A 27,694-nucleotide genomic window follows, 5' to 3' on the forward strand; every position below is an offset into this window, starting at 1 on the left:
GAGGAATTGCATTAAAGGGTTGTAATGTTAGGAAGGTTGGGAACCACTGCTCTAGTTCATAGTTCCAGGATAGATTCCTTCAGACATTGCTGGAAGTCAACAGAGAAGCTGGAGCCCTGTCCTCAGGCCCAGCAGGTGTCACACCGTCCGTCTTCCAAGGTCCTTCTTCTCTGCAGGTTTTGGCCTCATCTCCGGGTTGATAAACTTTCCACCACTCTCTCTCTATAGGAAGGAAATCCTTTTGGACCATTCTGGGACCAGTTTCATGTGAGTTTCAATAAGTCAGAGCTGTTCACAGGCATTTCCTTCAGCGCCTCCTACAAAGAACAGTGGATCCAGAGGTACTTGGGGGGTGGGGGGGGATAGCAGTACTGGGTTTAGGAAGGCCTGGGGCTCAGGGCCATCCAGCTCCTTCCCAGTCCTTTCTCCTTCTACCCCGCCCTCTTGTAAGAGACCAAAGGTGCAAGCACTGTGTTCTGTCTGTTGAACTTAGGATCCTATGTGATCTGTTTCTATCTCATCGCCTGCCCCAAGGTTGAGCAAGAGTTTCTCGGCTGATAAGGGATGTCATAAAAAGAACATTACTCAGTCACATGCATGTCGAGTCTCTCCTCCAGGCGTGAGAATCGTTCCCCTTTTGTCTCCCTTTCAGCAAGGTGAAACTGGAAGCAGTGCCTGCAGAACAGCTCAGGTGCAGACTGGCAAGTGATGTCACCCTCATAATCACTAGCTAGGCTTTATTAATTGTGTGCTATAGGCTCTATTTAAAAAATAGGTTAACAGGACACAGGCACAAGCTGTGAAATATTTATGGAGCGTCTGTCATGTGTGAGACACAGTATTCAGAGGCCAAAGGTATATGAAAAATGAGGACAGCCCAGTCCTGGTCTTTGGAGAACCACAGTCTAGTCAGATAAACCTGTGAGAGAATCTGTTGTTGATGTTCTAACATGTCAGGAAAGAGCCTGGCTTAGATGTCAGAATAAGGGGTACTATAGACCTTGCCTAGCATATATGAGGTCCTGGATCCACTACCACAAAAGAAGTCAGATTAAAGACCAAGTATGATGGTGATCACCTTTAATCGAAGCACTTGGGAGGCAGAAGGAGGCAGATCTCTGAGTTTAAGGCCAGCCTGGTCTACAGAGAATGTTACAGGATAGCCACGGCTACATAGAGAAACCTTTATCTTGGAAGGGGGTCAAAGAAGGAGGAGGAGGAAGAAGAAAGAAAAAGAAAAGATGATGATGATGATGATGTTGTTGTTGTTGTTAGGGGGTTAGAAGAGCATGTGAATTGAAGGTGGTCATGACACTTGACATTTATCGGCCAGCAGTAGACTGCAGTAGACACAGGAGTGAATGCTGGCCGGAGTTCAGACCCAGCCTTGCCTCTTTCTTGGGAGACAGAAACTATTCCAGGTCTTTGGTTCCAGCGTCTACCTTGGTTTAATGAAAAGTGCACCAAAGTGTTTGTTTCCTATCATAGAAGTATATGGTGCATAGTGAGGTGTCGTTCACATGCTTTACTTTAATTATGTCTATAATGAATGTCATGAAATAGCTATTACTGATTTCATCTTGAGAATGTCGGGTTGATCTCAGGACCTGATACATGTTGGTAAGCCCACTCCCACTGAACTACCCACTCCTTCAGTCGTCAGTTTTACAGAAGGAAGCCTACTCATACATGGAAGGTTAAATGACTTACCCAAAGTGGTAGAGCTATTGCATTGCCAGCGTGGATCTTCATGTGAATCTTCAACATATTTCCTGCCTGCTGTATGCCACACTATTCCTAAGTCTTGGTAGGTTTAAACTAAGGATTAATGAATCTTTGAGATGGAATTGTCATCTAAGATGCATACATAAAACAGTGAAAGCAGAGGAGAGTGAAATCACTTGTCCAAAGCCATGAAGCTTGAAGTAGCGAGCCGCACAAGTCTGACTCCAAAAAAACCTTCCCTTTTTAAGACAGGGCTTTTGCTCTATAGACCAGGCTTACCTCAAAATCACCATGTAGCCAGGAATGTCCTTGAACTTCTGATCCTCCCGTCTCTGCCTCCCCAGAGCTGGGATTACTGGAAAAGTAGAGCTGCCACTCTGGGTTGAAGGTATAGTATTCAGTTGCTGTGTGGCTTTTTTTTCCCAGCTAGTATAGGAGCCACTTAGGCTACTCAGTTGAGAGTCTAGTTTCCTTCACTGCTGATCTCAGATAGCACTCTCCCATTTGATCACCTGCTGGGTCCTCCCACTTCATGTCTAAGTGACAAGCAGCATTGCACCACTGGAGGGTAGATAGGATAAAGATTTGTCCCTAATAGCTCTCCTCAGCCTTTTGGCTAAGGTGTTTAAGTATAAGATTTGTCTCCACTGAGAATGTGCCAGGATAAAAATATGTCACCAACACTAAAAGCAACACTGAAAGTAAATCACAAAGAGCCACACTACATATCTGATCCTAAGGAACGAGATGGGGCAGTACTTGTGCACCAGCACATCAGCTGGGGAGTGTCACTCAAGCATATCCACTGTTCAACCATCTTGTTTGAGTTTGCCATGTTGTAAGAACCATGTGATGGGCTGGAGTCGTTAAGAGCACTGGCTTCTGGTCTAGAGGTCCTGAGCGATTCCCAGCAACTACATGGTGGCTCACAACCATTTATAATGAGATCTGATGCCTCTTCCTTCTGATGCTCCCTTCTGTCATGCAGGCATGCATACAAATAGAGCATTCATATACATGAATAAATCTTGTGAGAACTTAAACTTATGCCTGATATTGAGGAAAAGTTGAAAATATAAAGCGCTAGCTTGAAGGAGTCAGAGCTCTCTAGGAGCCTGCCTAAGAAGCAGTTGCTGATTCTCAAGCATTGCTCTAGATCTTAGAGATACAGTGAGGCAGGTCAGGCTTCTGTTGATGGAGCTCAGCATCTAATGAGGGAAGTGCTGAGTAAACTTCCAGAGAGCAATTGAGCATGCTAAGGGCTTTGAAGGACATAAGGACATGATGTTTGACTGCAAGTAGTGGGACAGACTTCAAGGATGAAAAGGAACCAGCCATACTAAGATCTAGAAGTAAGTATTCCTCAGTAGAATAGGAGGAAGGTGACTCTTGGTAAGATGTCACAGAGGTCCACAACTTGGTATAGGCAAGGGACAGAAGAACATGTGGTTGGGATAGGGTAAGGAGAAGGTGGTAGTAATTGGCTGCATAGTAAGCCACAGCGAAATGTTCTGGCCTGGTAGTGTAGTAGTTACTGTTCACTGTCCTGTGGCATCCACAGGACTAATCCTGTGCTCAGATGGATAGTTTTTTCGGCCTGGGTGTTGTTGTTGGTTTTGGTTTGGTTTGGTTTTTGTTTTGTTTTAATTTTTCTTATTTTTCATTTTCTTTATAGAATCTGAACTATACAAAGTTCAAATCCAGGTTAACATTTAATTTCTTGGAATGAGTGGTCTAGAATATTCACCACAGACTAGATAGTTTTGAGTTTTTGACAAAGAAATAAATGTCTAGGCATGGTAGTTTATACCTGTAATTCCTAGGCTCAGAATGCTAAAACAGGAGGACCAGGAGTTCAAGGCCAGTCTGAGCTACATAGTAAGTTTAAGGCTAGGTTAGGCTACAAGAGACCCTGTCTAAAAACAAAACAGCAAAATTAAATTTGTTTATAATTCTACTGCTATAAAGAGTACCATTAGCCCTTTCTCTGTCCTAGAACTCACCCTGTAGAGCACACTGGCCTAGAACTCACAGAGATCCACCTGCCTCTACCTCCCAAGTGGTAGATTAAAAGCATATGCCACCTTCACCTGACTTCCCCCCTACATTTTTATGTACACACACACATGGTAACTAAACTAAACTAAACTAAACTAAACTAAACTAAACTAAACTTGCTGTGTTGCTCAGGCTGGTCTTGTACTTGTAAACAGTCATGCTAATGAAGTTAATTTCAAACATGAAAATATTTGAGTTCAAAAGAGTGACTAGCATTATATTATTTTTATTTATGTTAATGGAGTTTTGTTTGTTTGTTTTTGTGATTTAAGACAAGTCTGGCCTGCAACTTACTATGTAGACTAGACAGGCCACAAACCAATGTTTTTCCTGCCTCTGCCTTACTATGCTGGGATTACAGGTGTGCAACACCACACCCATCTCAGTGAGCTTTTTGAAAACCACTGTAAGAGTACAGCTCAGTCACATTAAGCACGTTGCAGTATGCAGCCATTGCAACCCTCTGTCTCCAGAACCTGCTCAGTAAAGGCTGATTTCCACTCCCGCTTCCCTTGCCCTGGTGTAAGGGGTTCTGCTTTCGCTATGAACTCACCCATTCTAGGGACCTCAGGCAATGGATGAACCCTCATGTAGTTCTTGCCTGTTTATGTCCAACTTGTTCACTTAGCATACTGTCTTCCGGGTTTGTTGGTATCAAGGCATGTTTTTGAGTCTCACCCCCTTGAAGGCCAAACAGCACAGTTTAGTTAGCCATTCATGTGTTTTGTCATCTTCCACGTGGATTCAGAGGATCCTTCCAGCTCCGCTGGTTCTCAGTCTACAAACTTCAGTTCAACAGATAAAGTTGTATGTTTATTTACTCTTGGAAGTATGTGGACTGTCGTGTTGAAATTATCCTCATGTATATAGAGTAGATGTCAGAGTATATGGTGTGCTTCCTGTCATTGACGAAATTCCTGAGAAAACAAACCTAAAGAAGGAAAAATTTGTCTTGGCTCATGGTCTCAAAGGCTTCAGCCCATTGTCACTTGATCTGCCATTTCCAGGCTTGTAATGGAGCACACATGGTAGGGAGCAGTTGGAATAAGGCAGCTCACAGGGTAGAAGCAGACAGAGCCGGGAGAGGGACCAGCAACAGGACAGTACCCTTAGGGCGTTCCCTCAGTGTCCTACTTTCTCCAGCTAAGCCATGCCTCCTAGTAGTCCATTCAACTAGGAATCAGTCCATCAGTGAATGAATCTCTTTTCAAGGTTGGAGATCTGCTGTTGGGCTCAGTGAACCTCAGGGGTACATCAGTGCCACACCGTGGCTACTGAGGTCCTCTAGGCTCACCACACATTTATAGGATCAGCAGATGAGTACAAAGGACACAGAGACACAAACAAGAGAGAGTATTGCTCTCAAAGTCTCTACCATGAAGGACACTTTCCCTCCTGCTTTTTGCATGGGAGCTCTGGGTTGGCCTTCAGGGCTTCATAGACTCAGCCCTATAGGTCCTGTCAACCACATATGTTCTCTATGTGTTTGCAGAGAGGCTAAAATCTGGGAGAATGACCAGCAATGTATTATGGTTTAGATATGAAACCCCTTTCAAAGGCTCGCATGTTGAAGTCTTGTTCCAATTCAGAAATGCCCAGAGCTGACTGAGCAGGAGATCTCCAGATTTGAAAAAAGATTTATTCACTGGTCAGGTTGGCTGGTAGTGTTGCTGAGGTTTTCTTTGCAACCAAGACCCTCTTCCTGTTGTCAGACATCACTGAGGGGAGTGAGCCATGGAGTTGTGACCTCTTGTTTGTTGCATGTTGAGTCACAGCTGATGTAGTCCTGCTGGGACCGCTTTGTGCTGGCCCAGGTCCAAGGCACAAGGATAAACATTCCAAAACTGAATTCACCAAGGGTCAGTTGCAGGCTCTTTCCAAGAGAACAGGAAGGGCACAGATCCTGATTTATCCTAGTAATTCACATCAGATCAGAAAACCTTTTCCTGTTAGAGGCCCCTGAAGTGATGTCTAATTTGAGCTTAGCCTCAGGCCTGGCCCACGGTAAGGTGATCAAGTACTATTAGGTCTTTCTCCTTTCCCCACTGCCATCATCATGCCCTGGTATTTTTATAGGGCCTGATCCCTCACATTCAATTCTAAAAATATTCATGGCACCTGTTGCCTGTGCTGGGGGCTGTGGCTCAGAGAAGCTTCGTATTTCTGTATTAGGAGACGCTCCTTAACTGGGCAGGAACATGAGAGTAAGATTTAGGAGTCAAGAACACAGCTAGTAGGACTGGTTAAGAGCTCTGGCTGAGCTGGACATGGTGGCTCCCAGCACTCAGGAGGCAGAGGCAGGTAAATCACAGCCACTCTGGTCTATGTAGTTAGTCCAGAAAAGCCAGAGTTACATAGTGAGGCTGTCTCAAAGGGATGGTAAAACAAGCGCCTGCTGCTTTTGCAGGTGACCCAGGTTCAGTTCCCAGCTCCCATATCAGGCAGTTTGCAACTGCCTGTCTAATCTAGTTTCAGGAGATTCAGCCCCTTCTTCTGTCCATAGGCCCACGTGTGATGCAGATTCATACACTTAGACACATATACATTTTTAAAACTTAAAAAAAAGTGAAGCTCACTGCTTGAATGCAAGCCCTGCTCCATCAGATCCCATTACAGATGGGTGTGAGCCACCACGTGGTTGCTGGGAATTGAACTCAGGACCTCTGGAAGAGCAGAGGGTGCTCTTAACCACTGAGCCATCTCTCCAGCCCAGCCTCTTTGTTTCTTTATCAGTAAGATAATAGTAGGCACACTTCCCTTAAAAGGCTTTTGTGGGAATTGAATGAGTTAATATGCAAATAAAGCAATTGCTTTTCACATAATATGATTCAGTACATTATTGCCATGTATATACATATAACCAAAACCTGTAAGACTCCAGCCAGACAAGCATCATACAGAGCCAGGCTGTGGAGGGACGCTAGCTTGCTGCCTCCATGGCATAGGCCTCTGACCAATGTCTGAGGAAATCATGGTAAAGAGACTGTTAGGGCCACTGTCCTTAGTGTTCTCCCATCCCGTGGCAGCAAAGGTGATAGCTGTTGAGCATGTCAGCATGCAGGAGAAGGAGCTGTTCCTGGGAGTGGTGACCTGTCTGGAGGCCCGGAAGGCATTTGCTGAATAATGTGTTTGTGTCAAGGTGAAGAAGGTGTGGCAGGCGTATCGCAGTTCCATGGTGTGAGTGGAAGATGAAGCGAGTGGCCTACTGACCAACAGATTTTATTCTTACAAACTGGGAAGTGTTAAGAGATGTCATCATTGGCTGGGCGGTGGTGCCGCACGCCTTTAATCCCAGCATTTAGGAGGCAGAGGCAGAGGCAGGCGGATTTCTGAGTTCCAGGCCAGCCTGGTCTACAGAGTGAGTTCCAGGACAGCCAGGGTTACACAGAGAAACCCTGTCTCGAAAGACCAAAAAAAAAAAAAAAAGGACGTCGTCATGACCCTGTGGTCTCCATAATCAATATGGTCCAATCACCAAACATAAAGTTACATTTCTTTGTGGTTTGGGTTGTTTGTTTGTTTGTTTTTTGGGTTTGTTTTGTTTTTCGAGACAGGGTTTCTCTGTGTAGCTCTGGCTGTCCTGGAACTCACTCTGTAGACCAGGCTGTCCTGGAACTCAAAGAACCACCTGCCTCTGCCTCCCTGATGCCGGGGTTAAAGGCATGCACCACCACACCGGCATAAAGTTAAATCATTTTTTTAAATGAAGAAATCCATATCAAATCTTTTTTTTTCTTTAAGATTTATTTATTTTATGTATATGACTACACTATCACTGTCTTCAGACACCAGAAGAGGGCCTCGGATCCCATTACAGATGGTTGTGACCCACCAGATGGTTTCTGGGAATTGAACTCAGGACCTCAGGAAGAGCATATGGTGCTCTTAACCACTGAGCCATCTCTCCAGCCCCAGGTTAAATCTTTTAAAAGGTAAACTAGGTTATAAGTACCATGATGGTGGTGATTCTCAGCATCTTGTAAGACCTTTCTGTATGCTGAGCACTACTCTAAAGGTTTTTCTTACGTTAATCCATGTAATCCTTTCAGTAGCCCTATAAATAGATACATTAACTAGCTTGACTGTGCTGATCATTGCATACAAAACATTACCTTGTATACCTTAAATATCTAGTTGTGTTTTTTAATAGCCTTAGGAGGTAAGACTGTTTTCAGCTCTTTTACAGACAAGGAAACTAAGCGATGGATGGATGGATGGGTGGATGGATGGATGGATTCATACATGAAAACATGTTGTCTTTAGGGAGGGAAAAGAAAAGAAGGGAAAGACATGGTGAGTTAGGGCTTTTATTTTATGTTTTTCATTCACTCTGAGCATGTGTGTGTCTGTGTGTGTGTAAGAGGACAACTAACTGTAGTTGGTTCTTTCCTGCCTTCATGTGGATTCCAGGTAACCAGTCCTCATGTTCCATGCAAGTGCCTTTATCTTCTAAGCAGTCTCACCAGCCCTAAATATCTATGTTTTTAAACTCTGAAGCATTGGCAGGGCGGTGGTGGCACACGCCTTTAATCCCAGCACTTGGGAGGCAGAGGCAGGCGGATTTCTGAGTTCGAGGCCAGCCTGGTCTACAGAGTGAGTTCCAGGACAGCCAGGGCTACACAGAGAAACCCTGTCTCGAAAAACCAAAAAAAAAAAAAAAAACCAACTCTGAAGCACAATACAGCATTTGCATCTGATGATGTAGGCCATGGGCATGTAAATTATTTTCCATATTTATTTTAGGGTTACAATATTCCATGATATTTTTTTACATCTTTATTTACTCTCATTATGTGCATTTCTTTAAAAGGACAGCACTCAGAGGACAGCTTACTGAGGTCAGTTCAGTCCTACCCTGTGGGTCCTGGGAATTGAACTCAGGTCATGTGACTTGGCTGATACACACCTTTATCCCATGGGTCATTTTGCCAGCCCTTTTATCATTTTTATTTGAACTATTTTTTATGTGATCATAGATCTGCATGCACTTGTGACAGTTTAAAGAGATCTTGTCATGTACGCTTGACTCAGTATCTCAGCCAAGATCCTGACAGTGATGCAATCCCCCTATCTTGCTTAAATTGTCTTTTTTTTTTTAACTTATACACAACTGTGTGTATGTGTATGTTAGTTCTGTGTCAGTTCATAGGTTCATATAGCCAGTAACACAGTTATGATACTGTTTCTTTCGATGTACATATCTTTATATTGCAAACTTATTACTATCCCTGCCCCCCTAAACACATACCACCCCTAGCAGCCATTAGCCTCTTTTCCATTTTGCCCTTTCAAAAGTATGTAAATGGATTCATATGGTTTGTGCTCTGTGAGGATTGGCTTTTTTCACTTAGGGTAATTCCATTAAGAGCCATAGCTTATTTGGTAGCCCATGCTTTTTATTACAATGGCAGTTCATAGTGTGGATATGCTAATGTTTCTATTTGAGCTGTTTCCAGTTTAGAGCAGCTGGAGTAAAGCTGCTATGAACAGTAGTGTACATGTTTGTGTGTAAATACAGGCTTTTATTTCCCTGGCTGAGTGCTCATAGTGCTATCACTGGGTCATATTATAAGTGCATAGCTGATTTCATAAGAAACTAACTGCAAACTTTTCCAGAGTAGCTTCACCTAGTTTGTAATACCTAGAAGGGATTTCAGTGGGTAGGACAGATATTTGGAAGCAGAAGTCTGGAATCAGAAATGCACTCTGAGTTCATAGGCAGCAAAGTGCTTTATGTTGCTGGACTGGAGTCTGAGTTGAGCTGAAGAGGAAACACAGGTTTACCACTCTTTAGCTTACTGAGACCTCACGTGCTCCAAGCACTGGTGAAGACAGACAGAAGGCACTGGCACTGGAGCCTAGTCTAGCAGAAGAGAAGATATATGGAAAGATTGCAGAAAGGATTCTGTGTGGTGGGGAAGAGTCTTGAGAGGGTGTGCTGGGGTTATCTGAAGACCTTTGGTATATTACATGAGGGTAGGGACTATGCTGGTCTCATTCTTCTGGGTCCTGACATAAACAGTAAGAATTTGCTAAGTATTGAGTGACTGGCTTAATCCCATGTGCACAGTTCCTACGACCTACAAGTAGGACCAACATTATCTGTGTAAGCAGCTTCATGTTTCAGTCCTGCTGTGTGGGTAAAAGGGCAGGGCTGGGTCCAGACACCCCACCCTGGAATGAATTACCACACCACAGATTGGAAGCCAGCATGATATAGTAAATGTTGGAATGCTCTACAGTAAATTTTTAATTGTTAAACAAGCAAAGAAGGTTGTAAATTCCGTGTGGCTGGAACAGTATTGCATATTGTGCCTGCTGTCTCCACCAAGGTTTCTTATCAGCCAGTTGAGATTTCACAACCTCTCTTGTCTCTTGCTTGTTATAGGGGCCTCTCCACAGGGTCTCTGGGGCATGGTGCAATGCCAGCCCTTTTCCCGTGGGGGTGGCATCAGGGCTCTTTTCGAATCCTATCTGACTTCCCCTTGTTCCATCTTATGCCTAGATTCCCTCCAAAGGAGCATCCAGTGCTTGCACTGCCAGGGGCCCCAGCCCAGTTCCCTGTCCTGGAGGAACACAGGGAGCTCCAGAAGTACATGGTATGGTCAGATGAGATGGTGAGGACAGGGGAAGCCCAGATCAGCGCACACCTTGTCCGGCCCTATGTGGGCATTCATCTGCGCATTGGCTCCGACTGGGTAACTTCCTCTTCCTCTCTCTAGCTGGCATTTGCCTAAGCAGAGCCCAGGCCTGTAGTGAGTGGTGGGGACTCTTAGCTTGGGGCAGAGACAGATAACTCCACCAAGTCTGGGTTTTTATCTCACGATCTTGCTACTGCAGCACACGTCAGAAGTGTGTGTGTGGAGCTCCTGCTGGACAGCGAGCATTTAACAGCTGCCATTTGTACCTTTGTGTTTGCACATGGGTAAACTGGGGCATTATAAGTCGGATCCCAAGCTAGGGAGTCCTCTGCCTCAGTTCAGTGGTTAGCCAGTTAATTGCTATTGCGAGGGAACTATGGAGCCTGCGTGACGCACACCTTTGGTCCCAGCACACAGGGATGCAGAGGCCAGCCTGGTCTACAGAATGAGTTTCGGGACAGCCAGGAATACACAGAGAAACTCTGTGTTGAGGAAGAGAGAGAGGGAGAGAGGGAAAGGGAGGGAGGGAGGGAGGGAGGGAGGGAGGGAGAGGGGGGGCGGGGGGGAGGGAGGAAGACAGAGAGAACTGTGTAAACCAGGTGGGCTCCTTTTCATCCTCCCAGAATTTATGTAGAATGCCCCAAGAAAAATACACACGTAGTCATCTCACTAGAGGATAAGGAAGAGCTTGATAAAAAGAGTCAAGGACTTGAGAAAAACTCCTAACTAGCCAGAAATAGCCTCGACCCACCTCAGCCAGATAAAGCCTATCTCCCTGGAACCTGTAGCAAACCTGTGCCTCGGGAGTGATCAGAAGTCCCACTTCATCGGGAATCAGATAAGCCTCCCTTATCAGCAGTGCTGAGCTCTACTGAAGTCCCAGATAACAACGAGAGCAGAAAAAATGCTTTTCAACCCCACTCAGAAATAACCAGTGTTGCTGCTTTTGCATGGCCCCACCCCCAGGGTTCTTTGTAGCCCAGGTTGGGCTCAAACTCACTGTAGTCAAAGCTTTCCTTAAAACCTCATGATCTTGCCTTCTCCACCTCCCATGTGCTGAGATTACGGGTCAGCCTCGCCACTCCTGGGTTTTCCCTTAGTGCTATTAATACATATGTAGTAGCACTGGGTTCAATACACACACATACATACATACACACACACATACATACATACACACACACATACACAAACACACATACAGAGAGAGAGAGAGAGAGAGAGAGAGAGAACGAGAACGCACACAGTGGAACGCTAACCTCCTCTGTAGCACTCCTCTGTTCCCCTGTTCCTGTGTTGGGGTGCAAGACAGCTGCTTCTCTAACCCTGTGCCCTCCACCCCTTCCTTTAGAAGAATGCCTGTGCCATGCTGAAGGATGGGACTGCAGGGTCACACTTCATGGCTTCCCCTCAGTGTGTGGGTTACAGCCGCAGCACAGCGACCCCCCTCACCATGACCATGTGCCTCCCTGACCTGAAGGAAATCCAGCGGGCTGTGAAGCTTTGGGTGAGAGCACTGAATGCCAGGTCGGTCTACATCGCCACAGACTCTGAGAGCTATGTATCAGAGATCCAGCAGCTCTTCAACAACAAGGTGCGCCTGGTCCAGAGGGAGCAGAGCAGGGAGGGAAGAAACAAGAGGCTGCTAGTTCCACAACTCCTGTCCCTGCCTTGGGCTCCCCCCACCAGCTCCTTCTGCTCTGATTCCTAATGTTCCTTCTGTCCACAGCTCAAACATCTCTGTGAGCTCTTGCTAGTGTTCACTCCACTCCAGGAACTCATGTGGCCCTGCTGGAGCATCCCAGGCCCTAGTATAGACCTCCTCTTCTGTTTTCTGAGGTTTATCCTGGTGCTTTGACCTCTGGAGGCTGTCACCTGACTCTCATCACGGGGTCTAGGACAGTGCCTGACACACAGTGCAAATGTTTTGTTGAATAAGGACACAATGAACTCTGAAATGGAATGCACAATAGCTGAGAGTTTAAGAGCATATCTCTGTTTTGTTTTGGTTTTATTTTTGAAACAGGGTCAGGTGTCATGTAGGCTAAACTGGCTAAAAAATGTAATATGTAGCTGAGGATGACCTTGAACTCCTGGTCTCCTTGCTTCATCCAAGTGCCAGGTTCCAGGCTTGTACTCTTACTCCTGAGTAGAGAAATATACTGGAGACTTGAATTCTACTCATTCTGCAGCCTTGCGAAAAGTTACCTGACCCCTCTGAGCTGATTCCTCATTTGTAGAGTAGAACCAAATTGCGCCTGACTCCAACGGTGTTTGTAAAGATCTGTTTGTGAAAAGAAATGATGACGTTTCGCACTATAAAATAATGCTCAGTAAATCAGCTCTTGTTAGTACCAGAAATGAATGAAAGGGACGAGCTTTTGTGCTTGTGACTCAGCAGCAGAGTTTACTGTGGAGGGAGCAGCAGGTAAGGAGTGCGAGTGCCTCTGTGGTGGCCGAGTGACTGGCGAGAGCTCAGGAGACCGAGGTGGCTGAGGACCTCAGATGCTGGCAGTCCTACGAGGAAAATAGTAGAAAGATGATTTTTTAAAATGTGTGAGCAATGGCTCAGTGGTTAAGAGCACTGACTGCTGTTCCAGAGGTCCTGAGTTCAATTCCCAGCAACCACATGGAGGCTCACAACCATCTGTAATGGGATCTGACGCCCTCTTATGGGTGTCTGAGGCAGCTACGATATACTTATGTTTAATAAATAAATAAATAAATAAATCTTTGGGCCAGAGCAAGTGGGAGAAAGGAAGGGGAAAAAATAAAATGTGTGACCAAGAATAATGTGGAGGCTGTTAAGGAATTACGTAAAAGTGGTTCAAAGTTTGACTAAGGACTCTGACATTTAGAAATAAATAAGAGGTGACTGTGTACTTTATTAATACGAGTATCTAAAATCAAGGGGGAGGCAGACATTGGGAGCCACCGACCTTATGTGATGGGGCATCTTTCTGTTCTTTCACTTGCTCCACCCCCTAAAACATGAGAGATGGCCCCAACCAGCAAGCAAGTGTGTGGTCAGTGCCTGCTGTCTGCCCTGCCCACTTCCTAGATAGAAAATCAGCTGAGAGACCTCAAGGTCCTTCACTCTAGCTACCCCTGTGTGCTGTAGATGAGGACGTCTGCCCAGAAGGGGCAGAGTTAACTGAGAGGTCCCAGAGCCAAGGGCGGCTGGAATGACAGAGCTGGTAATTCAGGGAGTGGATGGGACTGTTTGGGGGCTTTTGGCTGAGATTAAAAGATAGTGTGTTTAACAATCCAGGAAGCGAGGCTCCTGATGTCAGAAAGCTTGGTGAACAGCAGAGCGCTTCCAGGCAACTCTGCCCACCCCTCACCTGCACGGAGCTGAGGCGTGTGGAGAGTCCCAGGGGGTTTTCATGAGCTTTAGGGTTGATGCACTTATTAGTTAGGCCTTGAGCCTCTTGTTATTGCCTACTTCCTGTTCCTGTGCTGGTGTTCTTCTTGCCCTACCCCCACCCCACCTCCACGCCTCAGCCCTGTGTTCTGTGGCTCATTGCTCCACCCGACTCCTCAGCCCCATTTCCCGTGGGCTCACATTCTACTCTCCTCCCCTTCTTGATGTGTGACATTTGTGTGTGTGTGTGTTTCCACACACGTATGCAAATGTGTGTGTGGAGGCAAGAGGGCAACTTCAGGTACCGTTTTTTGTTTTGAACAAGATCTTCTTATTGACCTAAGACTTACCAAGTAAGCCAGGCTGTCTAGCCAGCCAACCCCAGGAACTGCCTGTCTCCTTTCCAGTGCTGGGATTTTGAGCACATACTAAACTAGCATACTTTAAAAAAAAAAAAAAAAGTCTCACTGTGCCGCTGTGGCTGGCTTTGAACTCAAGATCACCTCCCTCTGCTGGGGATCAAACTTAGGTCTTTTTGCTCTGACAGAGCAGCTTCACCAGCCGCCTACCTTTGTTGAGAGCAAAGCCTCACACTATTAAGCTGGGACCTCAGTGAATGGGATGTAGTCCTGCCTTCAGGGTCACAGCCTAGACTGGGAAAAGACTGTGGGTGAACCAACAAAAGCCAGGACAAGGCTTGTTCAACCTGAGTTCTTTGAGACTAAGCAGAGCAACAAAGGTCCAGTACAGGTCCAGCAGGACACGGGGTTAACAGAGAAACACTGAAGAGTTAGAACTACAAACAGCCGTGTGCTCCAAGTAGAGGTGGTGGGGCTCTTAAGGGTAGAGCACAGCGCACTGAGCTGGTAGGCAGGAGGGAGGGAGGGAGGGAGGGAGGGAGGGAGGGAGGGAGGGAGGGAGCGAAAAAGGGAGGGTGGGCTTCCCCCAGTGTGTGCCACATGACTGGAGAAGGGAAGGGTAAGAAGAATTAGCCAAGTAAAGAGAGGTTTACCCTCATGTCTTTTTTTTTTTTTTTTTTTTTGGTTTTTTGGGACAGGGTTTCTCTGTGTAGCCCTGGCTGTCCTGGAACTCACTCTGTAGACCAGGCTGGCCTCAAACTCAGAAATCCACCTGCCTCTGCCTCCCAAGTGCTGGGATTAAAGGCGTGCACTACCACCACCCGGCCTTTACCCCCATGTCTTAGTTAGAGTTACTAGTGCTGTTATAAAACACTGTGGCCAAAAGTAACTTGGGGAGGAAAGGGTTTATTTGGCTCACGGTTCCACATCTCTGTTCATCATTGAAGGACATTAGGACAGGAACTCAAAAACAGAGCAGGAACCTGGAGGCAGGAGCTGATGCAGAGGCCATAGAGGACTGCTGCTTTCTGGCTTGCTCCTTATGGCTTGCTCAGCCTGCTTTCTTATTAGAACCCAGGACCACCAGCCCAGGAATGAGCCCACCCACAATGGGCTGGGCCTTCCACACACCAATCACTAATTAAGAAAATGGTCTATAGGGGCTGGAGAAATGGCTCAGCAGTTAAGAGCACTGACTCTTCGTCCTGAGGTCCTAAGTTCAATTCCCAGAAACCACATAGTGCCTTACAACCAACTGTAATGGGATCCGATACCCTCTTCTGGTGTGTCTGAAGACAGTGACGGTGTGCTAACATACAGAAAATAAATAAATCTTTTTTTAAAAAAAGGAAAGGAAAGGAAAGGAAAAGAAGGAAGGGAGGGAGGGAGGGAGAGAGAAAGAGAGAGAGAGAAAGAGAGAGAAAGAAAGAGAGAGAGAGAGAAAGGGAGAAAGAAAGGGAGAAAGAGAAAGAAAGGAAGGAAGGAAGGAAGGAAGGAAGGAAGGAAGGAAGGAAGGAAGGAAGGAAAGGAGAAAGAAAAAAGTCTGCATTCTTGCCTCCAGCTCAAGGAGGCAATTTGGGAATATTTTCTCAACTGAGGCTCCCTCTGCTCTGATGACTCTAGCTTCTGTCAAGTTGACATAAAACCAGCCAGGACACTCCATAAAGGAACAGCTATGTAAAGACCCTGGGGAGAAATGGGAGGAGGAAGGGAGCTTGGCAGTCTGTAGCAGGAGCTCTAAGGACTGGGTGGTGAGAGAGCCAGCCTGAGCAGGCTCATCAGGTGCGTTGCTGATCTGGTGTCCTTTCTGAAAGCAGTAGGGTACCTGTAAAGGGTCTGCAGCTTGGAGAGCAGGAGGGTGAGGACATGGGATCTAAGAAATTTCTTTTGGCAGTTGTATAGTGACCAGACCAGGAGAGGCTGTGAGGGACAGCAAAGAGGCCGCTGAAGTTGGTCAGGCCCAGGGCAGGGTAGACCCTCAGAGGAAGTGACAGAGATCTCAGGGGTGGGTAGATTGGACAGGACATGGGGCCTGGCAGGGCTGCTGGAAAGAGGAGGGCATCCAGGCAGCTGGGTGAGATGGCTGTGTGCTTCCTGCTCCCATGACCAGCTTGAGGGAAGCCAAGCAGGCAGCACGTAAGCCAGCTTGAGGGGCTTCTTGGGAAGATTGTTTGATGATGAGGGTAGAACCGAGGGCCTTGTGCCTCGTGAGGTCATACTGTACACATAAGTATACCTCCAAGCCTGGGCAGCCTTTAATGAGTTGTGAGGGCACTGTAGGGTAGACAGAGGAAGGATACCAGTGGAGTGGTACTGAGGGAGCTGGCCTGGGAGACGGGACTCAGGTGGTCACACTTCAAAAACACTGATCCCAATCTCCATTCTCTCCAATCTTCTCTTGGTCTAAAACTTCAATCAGGAGAGGAATGTTGAGGGTGTGGCCTATTAGTCTTGGCTCAGCAGACCTTGGCCTGAGGCACCTGCTAATGTCTTACCTTCCTCCCTGCAGGTGAAGGTGGTGAGCCTGAAACCCGAGGTGGCCCAGATCGACCTGTACATCCTTGGCCAGGCTGACCACTTCGTTGGAAACTGTGTCTCCTCGTTCACTGCCTTTGTGAAGCGGGAGCGGGACCTCCATGGGAGGCAGTCATCCTTCTTTGGCATGGACAGACCCTCCCAGCTTCGGGATGAATTTTGATCCCATCTGGAGTCCCCCAACCAGGCTTGGCTGCTAAGGTTGCTCCTGGGACTGGACATGCTCCTTTTCTCTCCTGTCAGAGATGGAGAACAATACCAAGGACTTCCCAGAAGAGAAGGCATTCCATCCCAGGCATTGGCTCCCATGCCCCACAGCCAGAGCCACTCTGAGCTGTGTGTGCTTCCAGAGAACTTGCACATACGAAGCAGCCCACCTCTAGCCTGGGGCATGCCCTGCTGTGAGTGGGCTGCAGTGCTCTCTCTTGAGCAGTTACTTTATAAAGAGGAAGATTTTTTTTTATAGGGTTTCTTGGTTTGGGGTTTGGGGGAGGAACAAAGGGGTAAGGTTAAGATGATCTCTTATAGCCCAGGCTGGCCTTGAACTCCTGGTCCTCCTGCCTCTACCTCCTAAGTGCTGAGATTACAGGTGTCTACCGTGACACTCAGTTGATCTCTGTATTTTTGATGCAAAGCCATGACTACCTGAAAACTCCCCTTTTTTTAAAAAATCAGTGGAATCTATTAGCACAGTTACCTAAAGTGACCTTATAAATGCAGACAGAGCCAAGGAGCAGGTGGGCCTATTGGTTGCTTATCCAGGGGTCCCCCAAAGGGCCTACAGACTTTCCCACTGCCAGGCCCAGTCACTGTCATCCCTGGGCTCCTCTGTTGTGAACACAACAAGCAGGAGTCAGCAGTCGTGTGGTACAGTGCTCTGAGGACAGGTACATGCTCGCACAGTGTGTGGCAGTGTAGCCTCAGCTCATCACTGCCCTGGTGAGCCTGGCAGGGTGCTCTGAAGGCTACTGTCTGTAAGACCCTCCCAGCCTCTGCTCTGTGGTCTCAGCCCTCAGCAGCTATTCCCCACGGACTGCTCACCAAGCCTCTGACAAGTTCACACATAGAGGCCATGTGAACCCCCAGCCTGGGAGCAGTCTTTGCCTCTCCAGCCAGTGCACTGCCTTCCAGTGTGGTGAGGGCCTTCTGATGCTGCCGTTCTCCTTTGTAAGAAGTGAATTCTAGGTGAAATGAATTCAGTGGTTCTAGAGTCTGCCTTGTACAGGGACATTTAGAGGCTGGAGCCCCAGTGGGTGACCTTGCAGACCATCCTGATTGGCACAGTATTTCTGAAGAGTAGGTTCTGGGGCTCTTGTCTGTGGCAAACACTGTACTCTTTGACCCAGTTTCTCCCCTGTAAGTGCTGAGTCTGGTGGGTTATAAGCTTCAAGTCAGCTAGTGAGAGTTGTAAACCTGGAACAGAACAAGACCCCTATGTGGCCGTTGTAGAGTTTAACAACAGTTAAACAGTTACCAGTTTTCCCAGGCTAGGCACTGTGCTGGTGCCTTATGGTTATCCTCTTATTAGTTTGTCCCTGGTATTATCAATTTTCTTTCTGAAAAAAAAAAAAGAAAGAAAGAAAAAGAAAGGGGAGAGAGAGAAAGAGAGAGAGAGAGAGAGAGAGAGAGAGAGAGAGAGAGAGAGAGAGAGAGAGAGGAAAAGTGAATGCTCAGAGAAATTTTCTCCCAGGGCTGCACAGCTGTGGGTGGTAAGCCAGACCCGACCTAAGGAGTCCGTTCTGTCAGCCACTGGGCTCTGGGTGTTGCCTCCCAGGACACAGTGTGCACTGAAGGCCACCCTGACTGCCTCTGCATATTGCTATTGGCTTCTGCTGCCAGCCTAGTAGGAAGCGGCATAAGAAACAGGAAGCCCTGGATAGTTCTGGATAGTTAGTTATAGTACCTGATTTCATTCAGGAAATGTTTACTGATTGCCTACTGTGTGCTAGGAAGGAGGGTTGCAGCTAAGAAAGTCTCAGGGGATCGGGACTGCCATCAGAAAGGAAAACAGCATGGTGCTGTGAAGGGGAAGTGCCCTGAGGAAAAGCCAAGGGCTTTTTTTTTTTTTCCAGGGCACAGGGAGCTCTGTTAAAGGGATCTCCTTAAGGAGTGAAGGGGAACTTCCTCAGCTAAGCACAAGCTTTCCAGCAGCAAGCATGACACGTGCCAAGGCCCTGAGGAGGCAAAGGCAGGATTGGGCGCAGCAAGGGAACATCTGTAGATGACATCATCTCATGGATTCACTTTGTTTGGGACCAAAGAGAGATGTGACCTATTTATGAGGACCCTGTACTTGTGCTTGAAGAAGTAGGAGAGGGGGAGTAGAGCAGAGGCTGGTGCTGCCTGTGGGTGAGAGGCTAGGCCATTGTGCTGGAGGTGGAGGAAGAGATCACATTCTGAGTGCATCAAGTCATTTTTGTAATTCAGTCTCTTTTTAAAGATACCAGTCTACATAACCGTGCAGTGTATACTTAATGTCTTGGTCTCTTTTTTTTTTTAACATAACCACACATTATATTTTCCCTGTGTGAACATAGCTAATAGATGCTTTTAATTATGTAAACTTCCACTGAGGGGTGTTTCGTAGTTTGTGATTCATCTTCTGTGAGATCAATTCCCAGCTGTAACTATTGTTTTTTTCCAAGACAGGGTTTCTATGTGTATCCTCCACTGTCTTAGAACTACTAACTCTGTAGACCAGGCTGGTCTCTAGTTCGCAGAGATCACCTACCTCTGTCTCCTGAGTTTCTGGGATTAAGTGAGCACCACCATTGCCCAGCTGCTGTTGTGATTTGAAAACTACTGCCTACAATGGTTTTTCTTTAAGATACAAATTATGATAAATTCCCAGAAGTGGATTGTTCAATACAAGAATTTAGATGATAAGAAAATTCAACTGTGCTCAAAAATTGTGACTTTAAAACACTGAGCTCATGTTGGGCGGTGGTGACGCACCCCTTTAATCCCAGCACTTGGGAGGCAGAGGCAGGCGGATTTCTGAGTTCGAGGCCAGCCTGGTCTACAGAGTGAGTTCCAAGACAGCCAGGGCTACACAGAGAAACCCTGTCTCAAAAAACCAAAAACAAAAAAAAACAAAAAAAAAACCCTGAGCTCACAGTATTAACAATTCATTTTATCAGCTAGCTTCATTTATTTCCCACTCCTAGTCTGTCTGGAGACTTCTGTTGTTTGTTTTATTTTGTACTTTGTGGTAGGGTCTTCTGTTGGCTAGTCTGGCCTGGCAATCTTGATGTAGCCCAAGCTTATCATGAAATCCTAATCCTCCTGTCTCAGCCTCACAAGTGCTGTGATTACAGTTGTGAGTCGTCTCACGTTGATTCCTCATGATCTTTAAATGAATCTTCACGGATGCCCAGGGAAGTGCCAACAGGATCTGCTGTAGTGAGGAAGGAAGCCTGAGCCCCAGGAGGAGGTCGAGCTCAGGCAGGCCTGTTCTCTCCCATGCTGCTTCTCAGATTCTAGGTGAAGAGGCAGTGAGTGTCTTCTCTGTGGAGTCCTGCAGGACAAGGCACTGAATGCCCCCAGGAACATGCATTTTTACAAGCTCCTGTAAAGGCCCAAGGCCTACAGTATAGTATCATCCAGATATAAAATCCCAGTTGAGTCGTTTAGATCCAGCCTGTACTCTCAGCTACTTTGGAGGTTGAGACAGAAGAATCACATTCTAGGCCTACCTGGCAACTTAGGTGAGAGACTGTCTCAAAATAATAAGACTTGAAAAAGGTGGGGTGTGGTTGAGTTGGCCGAATGCTTGATCACCACAGCACAGCCCTCAGGAGTACAGGAAAAAGTATCCCAGTTACACAGGATGCAGTGTCTTGGCCACACTGGCCTGACAACAAAGGGGGGACTTGGGAACAAGCATTTGGGTTCTGTTTTGGCTGGTTTTTGTCAACACAAACTGGAGTCCTCTGAGAGGAGAACCTCAGTGGAGAAAATGCCCCTATCAGATTGTCCTGTAGGCAGACCTGTGGGGAATTTTCTTGATTGGTAATTAATATTGAAGGGCCTAGCCCATTATGGATTAGGCCCTTTGAACAGGCGGTCCTGAGATGGACAAGGGAGTAAATGGAAGGCTGGGTGTGGTGTCGCTTTTAATCCCAGGACTGGGCAGGCAGAGGCAAGTAGATCTCTGTGAGTTCAAGGACAGCCAGGTCTACATAGTTCTAGGACAGCCAGGGCTCGAAGGATCTGGAGCAAACCAGTAAGCAGTGCTCCTCCATAATCTACATCAGTTCCTGTCTTGGCCTCCCTTCATGATGGACCATAAAACCTGTAACGTGAAATAAAGCCTTTTCCCACTGTGTTACTTTGGTCGTGGTATTCCTCACAGCAGTAGAAAGCAAATTAAGATTCCAAGCCTGGTGTCCTTTCCAAAGGATCATACAGTCTCAAACCCTCAGTTTCACAGTTGAAGAGGAGACAGTGGTAAAGTGGAAATTTCTAGTTCTTTGGAAAGTTAGTTATGTCAAATGATGTTTTGTTGGGGCACACAGGTAAAAGGATGTCTTGTTATTTGTTTTTTCGAGACAGGGTTTCTCTGTGTAGCCTGGCTGTCCTAGAACTCACTCTGTAGATCAGGCTGGCCTTGAACTCAGAAATCCACCTGCCTCTGCCTCCCAAGTGCTGGGATTAAAGGCGTGTGCCACCACTGCCCGGCAAGGATGTCTTGTTAAAGCAAACACGTGAAAGACTTTTCCTGAAGCAGACACGGAAAGAATGTTTGGATGTAGCAGACATGTGAAAGGATGCTTGATGAAGGAGTATAAATATGGCTCCACAGACAGTGGGAGACGAGCACTGAGCTTTGGTTTGGTTTGCTCCGCCTCACAATTCTTCGATAAAGACACAAGGTAACGCTGTCTTTGAGAAAAACTTGCCCAAAAACTGCTCATGAGGTTCCTGCGACAGCTTGCCACTTCCACAGCCTCACCTCAGGCCGAGTGGCAAGCCTGGTCATTTCTTCAGGATTGGACTATAGCTACCTGGTCGCTGCTGTGAGGACTGGACTGAAGCTGTTGGTTTGTTTGTGCTTAGTATCTGCCTGCCTAGAGGACTGGTCTGCAGCTGCTGAGTTGTATTTGGTGTTTGCTATGGGACTGAACTGCTGCCAAAGAAGATCGAGCTCACCTCCAAAGAACTATTGCTGAACAGATCCACTTCCCCCATATCCTAGTAACTTTTCTCTTCACTACCTCTGCTGGGTGGTGGGCTAGAGGAGAGGCTGAACCCTTATTAAAAGTAGGTTGCAAAAAATGTGTGCCTACACAGTGATTCAGAGTAGGACAGAGCTTTGTCACCAACAAGTTGTCTCTCACTGTCCCCTCCGCCCTCTCTCTGAGCTTTACTCCCAGAAGTCTAATCCTCTGGAGGCAGGAGGGGTTTCCTCCCCACTAGACTAAGCTCTCAGGTTCCTGTTGGCTCTCTGGCAACAGCTGGGAGAGATGGTCTCACCCTGAGCAAACAATGTGGGAAAGCACAAGGAAATTTCTGGAAGGCAGTGCCCAGCGGGGCTGACCCATGCCTAGGACTGCTTCAACCCCTACTAAGGCCCTGCAAGTCTCCTTAGGTGTCTCAGGCAGGGTCCTTTATTTCTGGCAGCCTGTGCCCACTGCTCACAGTTGCAGAAACAGCTTCAGAGAGGGTGAGTGGCCTCATGGCCTGGCAGTGCTCTGTTATCACCAAGCATCCTCACTGTGTTGGCTCTGGCTGCAGGTTCAGTTCAGTTCCCCAGCAGGGAAGAGTGGAGTGACGTCATCCACAGGCTGAACAGGTTGGGGTGGTGTTAATATGGACAATTAAAAAATATTATTGTGTGCATATGACGGAGGTAGCAGCACGTATAAAGGCTAGAGAACAACTTTGTGGAGTCAGTTTTCTTTGGCCCTTACATGGGTTACAGGGATTAAAGACAAGTTTCAGGCTTGGGGGGCAAGTGCCTTTCCTTACCTGCTGAGCCATTTTACTGCTCTCAAGTATACTTTTTAATGTTCCATTACAATTAAATTTCTTCTGGCTGGAGAAATGGGTTAGTAGGAAAAATTCTTGCTGTGCAAGTATAAGGACCTAAGTTTGGCCCCCAGAACCCATGCAAAAAAGCTGGGAAGACTTAGCAGTTAAGAACACTAAACCTGCTAGTCTTATAGAAGACTTGGGTTCAGTTCCCAAGATCTACATGGTAGCTCACAACCATCTGTAACTCTAGTTCCAGAGAATCCAATGTCCCTCTTCTGTCTTCCATGGGCACTAGGCTCACTTGTGGTACACAGTCATATATGCAGGCAGTCACTTGTTCAATAAGCTATGATGATGAAAAAGATGATGAAGTTGGAAAGGATAAAAATGAAGAAGGAAGAAGGAAGGAGGAGGAGGAAGAAGAAGAAGCAGCAGCAGCAGCAGCAGCAGCCACAGACAGGAAGGATAGTGCATACCTGTAATCCCAGCACAGTCCAGGGGAGGCAGAGACAGGAAGGACCCTGGGAATCCAGTTTAATTGGTAAGAGGCTCAGACCCTATGTCAACAATGGTGGATGGAGTTGGGGAGATACTTCTGTAAGTTTGCTTGCGCAAGTCTGATGACCTGACTTGAGATCCCAAGAATACACCTAAGATAGACACGCAGCACATTTGTAATTCCACTGTGCCCTCTAAGGAATGGAAAGGGTCAACAGAACTGCTCTTAGACTAACTAGCCTGGCATATGCAGTCGTGAACGAAAGGAGAGACCCTGCCTCAAACAAGGCTTGAGTGTATCTTCTGACATGCTAACACATACACTTAGACACATCACAAATAGATTAGACATACATAACACACTGTACATACACATATATAAGATATACATTATATATACTATATATACAGTACACACACTAGTACATACACAACACATATACAACACATATACATTATACACATACAGTTATGCACACAAATCAGGAAGAGATTAAGGAAGATTCCCAACATCAACCTCTGGCTTATACACAATACACACACAAACACACACATACCATGTGTACTATAAAAATTGTAATTTAAAACAGGGAATGGTGTAATCCCATGGGGCACCTGGGAAACAGAAGTACATGAATCTTTGTTGGAGGCCAGCCTGATTTGCATAGCAAGCTCCAGGCTAGCCAGAGCTACATAATGAGAACTTGTCTCAAAATTTTAAAATTACAAAGTGATGAACGCAGAGGTACCACAGCCTCAGCCTCCCAACAGTGAGCCCTGGCGGAGGGGACTTCCCTAGACAGTGAGAATGATCCTCCTAGCCTAGGCTGTCACAAGTACCTCAGTGAGGGCACTTGGCAAATGTCATTTGTAGGAATTTATGTCTGTTCTTGTACTGCAGGGCAGGTGGTTAGGGTGGAGTGTGCAGCCCAAAGAGAAAACTGTCTCCTTGCTTAAGGACAGACCCAGATTCATGAGTAAACAAAAGGAATCCTTTGTTGTTGCTGCTGGGTTTTTTTTTTTTTGCTTTGTTTTGTTTGGTTTGTTTTTTTGTTTTTTTTTTTTTTGAGACAGGGTTTCTCTGTGTAGTCCTGGCTGTCCTGGAGCTCACTCTGTAGACCAGGCTGGCCTCGAACTCAGAAATCTGCCTGTCTCTGCCTCCCAAGTGCTAGGATTAAAGGCGTGCGCCACCACTGCCCGGTGTTGCTGCTGTTTTTAATGTTACATGTATGGGTGTTTTGCCTGCACATATGTCTGTACATCATATGCATGCCTACTTCCCACAAAGACAAGAAGTTGGTCTAGTCCTTAGGACTGAGTTAGCCACTGTGTGGATGCTGGGAATCAAACCAGGGGCTCTGAAAGAAAAACCCGTGGTACGTTTACACTACGTACATCTCTCCAGCCCCAGAGAAGCACAGTGGAGGAGAGACAGAAAAAAAGGGAGAAGGGACTGAAGGAGACTTGAGTTGTATCCTCACTTTGTATGTCCCTGATAACAGCAGTGAGCCAGTGCCCCCCTCAAAATAAAGCTGCCTTCTCCCCTTCTCTCTCCCCTCTCTCCTCTCCCTATGGGAGCTGAGGGGAACAATGATGGGGGAATGCTTGGGGTTAGAGGAAACCCAAGAGTACATGACCGTGAACAGGTAAGAAATTCTACGTTGTCAGATTTAATATAGATCTCTGCTTGAGAACTGGTTATTGAGGCTCGAACACTTTCTTTGAAATGTTGAATGCAGCAGCAGACAAGGGTGATAGATCTCTAACACAAGGACGGCAAGCATCACCAGGCAAGCAGTGCATAGAGCAGCATCAAAAGCTTTCTCCAAGCAGAGGAGAGGACTCCACCCCCAGCCCCACCCCAGTCTAGAATGTGTTGGTTTCCATTCTAAAGCCGTATGGACCTGACTAGTGCAGCCCTGAGAGCTTCTAATAAACCCTAGTTCAGTCACTGGCCAAGGTGCAACTCAGACAAGTCACAGCCTGTCATGACACCCAGCTCTGTGCCTCTAAGGAGAGGATGTCTTTGGCAGACTCCAGTATTCCCTTAAAGTCAAGTCCAAAAATGTTAAGATGAAATTCATCTTGTCTGTCCCAGTTTTCTTGCTTTGTGTTTTAGGTTTTTTGAGTCAGGGTCTCATTACTTAGCTCAGCCTGACCTGGAAATCACTGTGCAGTTCAGACTGGGCCTGACTTGGAGCAGTGTGCTGGACTCTGCCTCCCTCCTGTACAGCATGTTTTTATTGTCCAGTGTGTGTGGTGCGTGCATGCTTTTGGTATGTCTGTGTGAGCATACCCCCATGCTAGAACAGGACATCCCACAGCTTTCTCTATCGCTCTCAGCCTCACTAAAACTAAAGCTCTCCAGTGCTGCTAGACTAGCTGGCCAGTGAGTTCTCCACTTGTCTCTCCCAGTACTGAGGTTAAGGGCACGCACTGCCATGTCTGACTTTTTCTTGGCAGGTGGGGATTTGAACTCAGGTCATCATGTTTGCACAGTAAGTGCTTTTATAAACTGAGCCATCTCCCCAGGTTCTTGGCTTATCGTTTTAAATTTAGTTTTATTTCCCTTTTTCTTTTTGAGAAAAGATCTCACTGTATAACCCTGGCTGCCCTGGAACTCAGAGATCTGTCTGCTTTCAGAGTACTGGGATTAAAGGTATATGCCACAACACTCTGCAACTTGAATTTATTTTTAACAACAAAAAAAAGTCCATATTAACACCACCCCAACCTGTTCAGCCTGTGGATGACGTCACTCCACTCTTCCCTGCTGGGGAACTGAACTGAACCTGCAGCCAGAGCCAACACAGTGAGGATGCTTGGTGATAACAGAGCACTGCCAGGCCATGAGGCCGCTCACCCTCTCTGAAGCTGTTTCTGCAACTGTGAGCAGTGGGCACAGGCTGCCAGAAATAAAGGACCCTGTCTGAGACACCTAAGGAGACTTGCAGGGCCTTAGTAGGGGTTGAAGCAGTCCTAGGCGTGGATCAGCCCCACTGGGCACTGCCTTCCAGAAATTTCCTTGTGCTTTCCCACATTGTTTGCTCAGGGTGAGACCATCTCTCCCAGCTGTTGCCAGAGAGCCAACAGGAACCTGAGAGCTTAGTCTAGTGGGGAGGAAACCCCTCCTGCCTCCAGAGGATTAGACTTCTGGGAGTAAAGCTCAGAGAGAGGGCGGACGGGACAGTGAGAGACAAAGAACTTGTTGGTGACAAAGCTGAGAGTTTGAGACTGGATAATTGTCTGGGAAGGTCACCAGGCTTGGAATCCAAAGGCTTGTACCCAAGACCCAGCTTTGCCACTAACCAGTGTATAACTCATTAGGACTGACTTGGTGTTCTCATCTATTCCATGAGAATACAAAGTGTAGACCCAAGAAGATGGCTCTGAGGTAAATCATCTGTCATGGAAGCATGAGGACCCCTGGGATCCTAGCCCCCATATGGAAAGGTCTGTGTGTGGCAGTGGTTGCCTGTAACCCCAGTGCTGGCCCTGTGAAGACAGTGGATCCCCTGCTGACCACCCAGTCTAGCAAAACAATGAGCTCTAGATCAGGAAGAGCCCCAGTCTCAAAGATCACAATGCGGGTGACTGCTGTGGTGGCTGGCACACATCTCTACTCCAGAATAGAGTTGAGTTCTGGGCTACACAGGGTTACCAAGCAAGACTCTGTCTCAAAACATCAACAACAGAAAAATTAGATGGGCAAAAAAAAATAAAAAAAACAAAAAACAACAACAAAAAAAAAGAAAAGAAAAGAAAAAAAGCCGGGCAGTGGTGGCGCAAGCCTTTAATCCCAGCACTTGGGAGGCACAGACAGGAGGATTTCTGAGTTTGAGGCCAGCCTGGTCTACAGAGTGAGTTCCAGGACAGCCAGGGCTACACAGAGAAACCCTGTCTCGAAAAACCAAAAAAAAAAAAAAGACAGGGAATGATAGAGTAATACCTCTGGCCTCCTTATGCCCACATACAGGCTGAAAGCTTGCACTCATGTTCACACACATGTGCGCAAGCATGTGTGCACACACACACACACAAACACACTTATATCAAATGCACACACACTCATTTGAGCACTCATATGACATGCGCATACACCCATACACACACATTCATATACATGCATACATATACACACACACACATATACCCACACACTGGAATCAATATGAATTAAGTCCCTGTACCTTCCTTCCTTCCTTCCCTCCCTTCTTCCCATCTCCCCTCCCTCTTCTTCTTCTTTCTCTTCCTTCTCCTCCTCTTCCTCTTCCTTCTCCTTCTTCCTCTTCTTCTGTTTGTTTTGGTTTTTGAGTCAGGATTTCTCTGTTTCATCCCTATCTGTCCTGGAACTTGCTTTCTAGACTAGCCTGGCTTTGAACTCACATAGATCCACCTGTTCTGCCTCCTGAGTTCTGGGATTAAAGGTGTGTACCACCATGCCAGGTTGCTGGTCCCATTTTTAAAGGGTAAGAAAGAGTTTGGATTATAAGTTTCAGGACAGACTGAACTACATTGTGAGACTCAGAGAAAGAAAA

The 27,694-nt window shown here is 46.7% G+C and overlaps 1 protein-coding gene across 2 annotated transcripts in view; it reads left to right on the forward strand.

Moving 5' to 3' along the window:
• Pofut1 (protein O-fucosyltransferase 1) overlaps positions 1-21,012 on the forward strand; it is a 28,258-nt gene extending 7,246 nt beyond the window's left edge. The window contains exons 4-7 of one of the 2 annotated variants that reach the window (XM_028774910.1): positions 229-341; positions 10,289-10,481; positions 11,776-12,018; positions 16,657-21,012. In XM_028774910.1, the coding sequence (XP_028630743.1) occupies positions 229-341; positions 10,289-10,481; positions 11,776-12,018; positions 16,657-16,845 (738 nt within the window). In that variant the 3' untranslated portion in view covers positions 16,846-21,012. The remainder of the gene's footprint in view (positions 1-228; positions 342-10,288; positions 10,482-11,775; positions 12,019-16,656) is intronic. The other variant, XM_028774911.1, reaches the window with a different exon arrangement.
• The last annotated feature ends 6,682 nt before the right edge of the window (positions 21,013-27,694 follow it).

The sequence above is a fragment of the Grammomys surdaster genome, unplaced genomic scaffold (genome assembly GCF_004785775.1).
Source record: "Grammomys surdaster isolate TR1022 unplaced genomic scaffold, NIH_TR_1.0 251, whole genome shotgun sequence".
Taxonomy (NCBI): Eukaryota; Metazoa; Chordata; class Mammalia; order Rodentia; family Muridae; genus Grammomys; species Grammomys surdaster.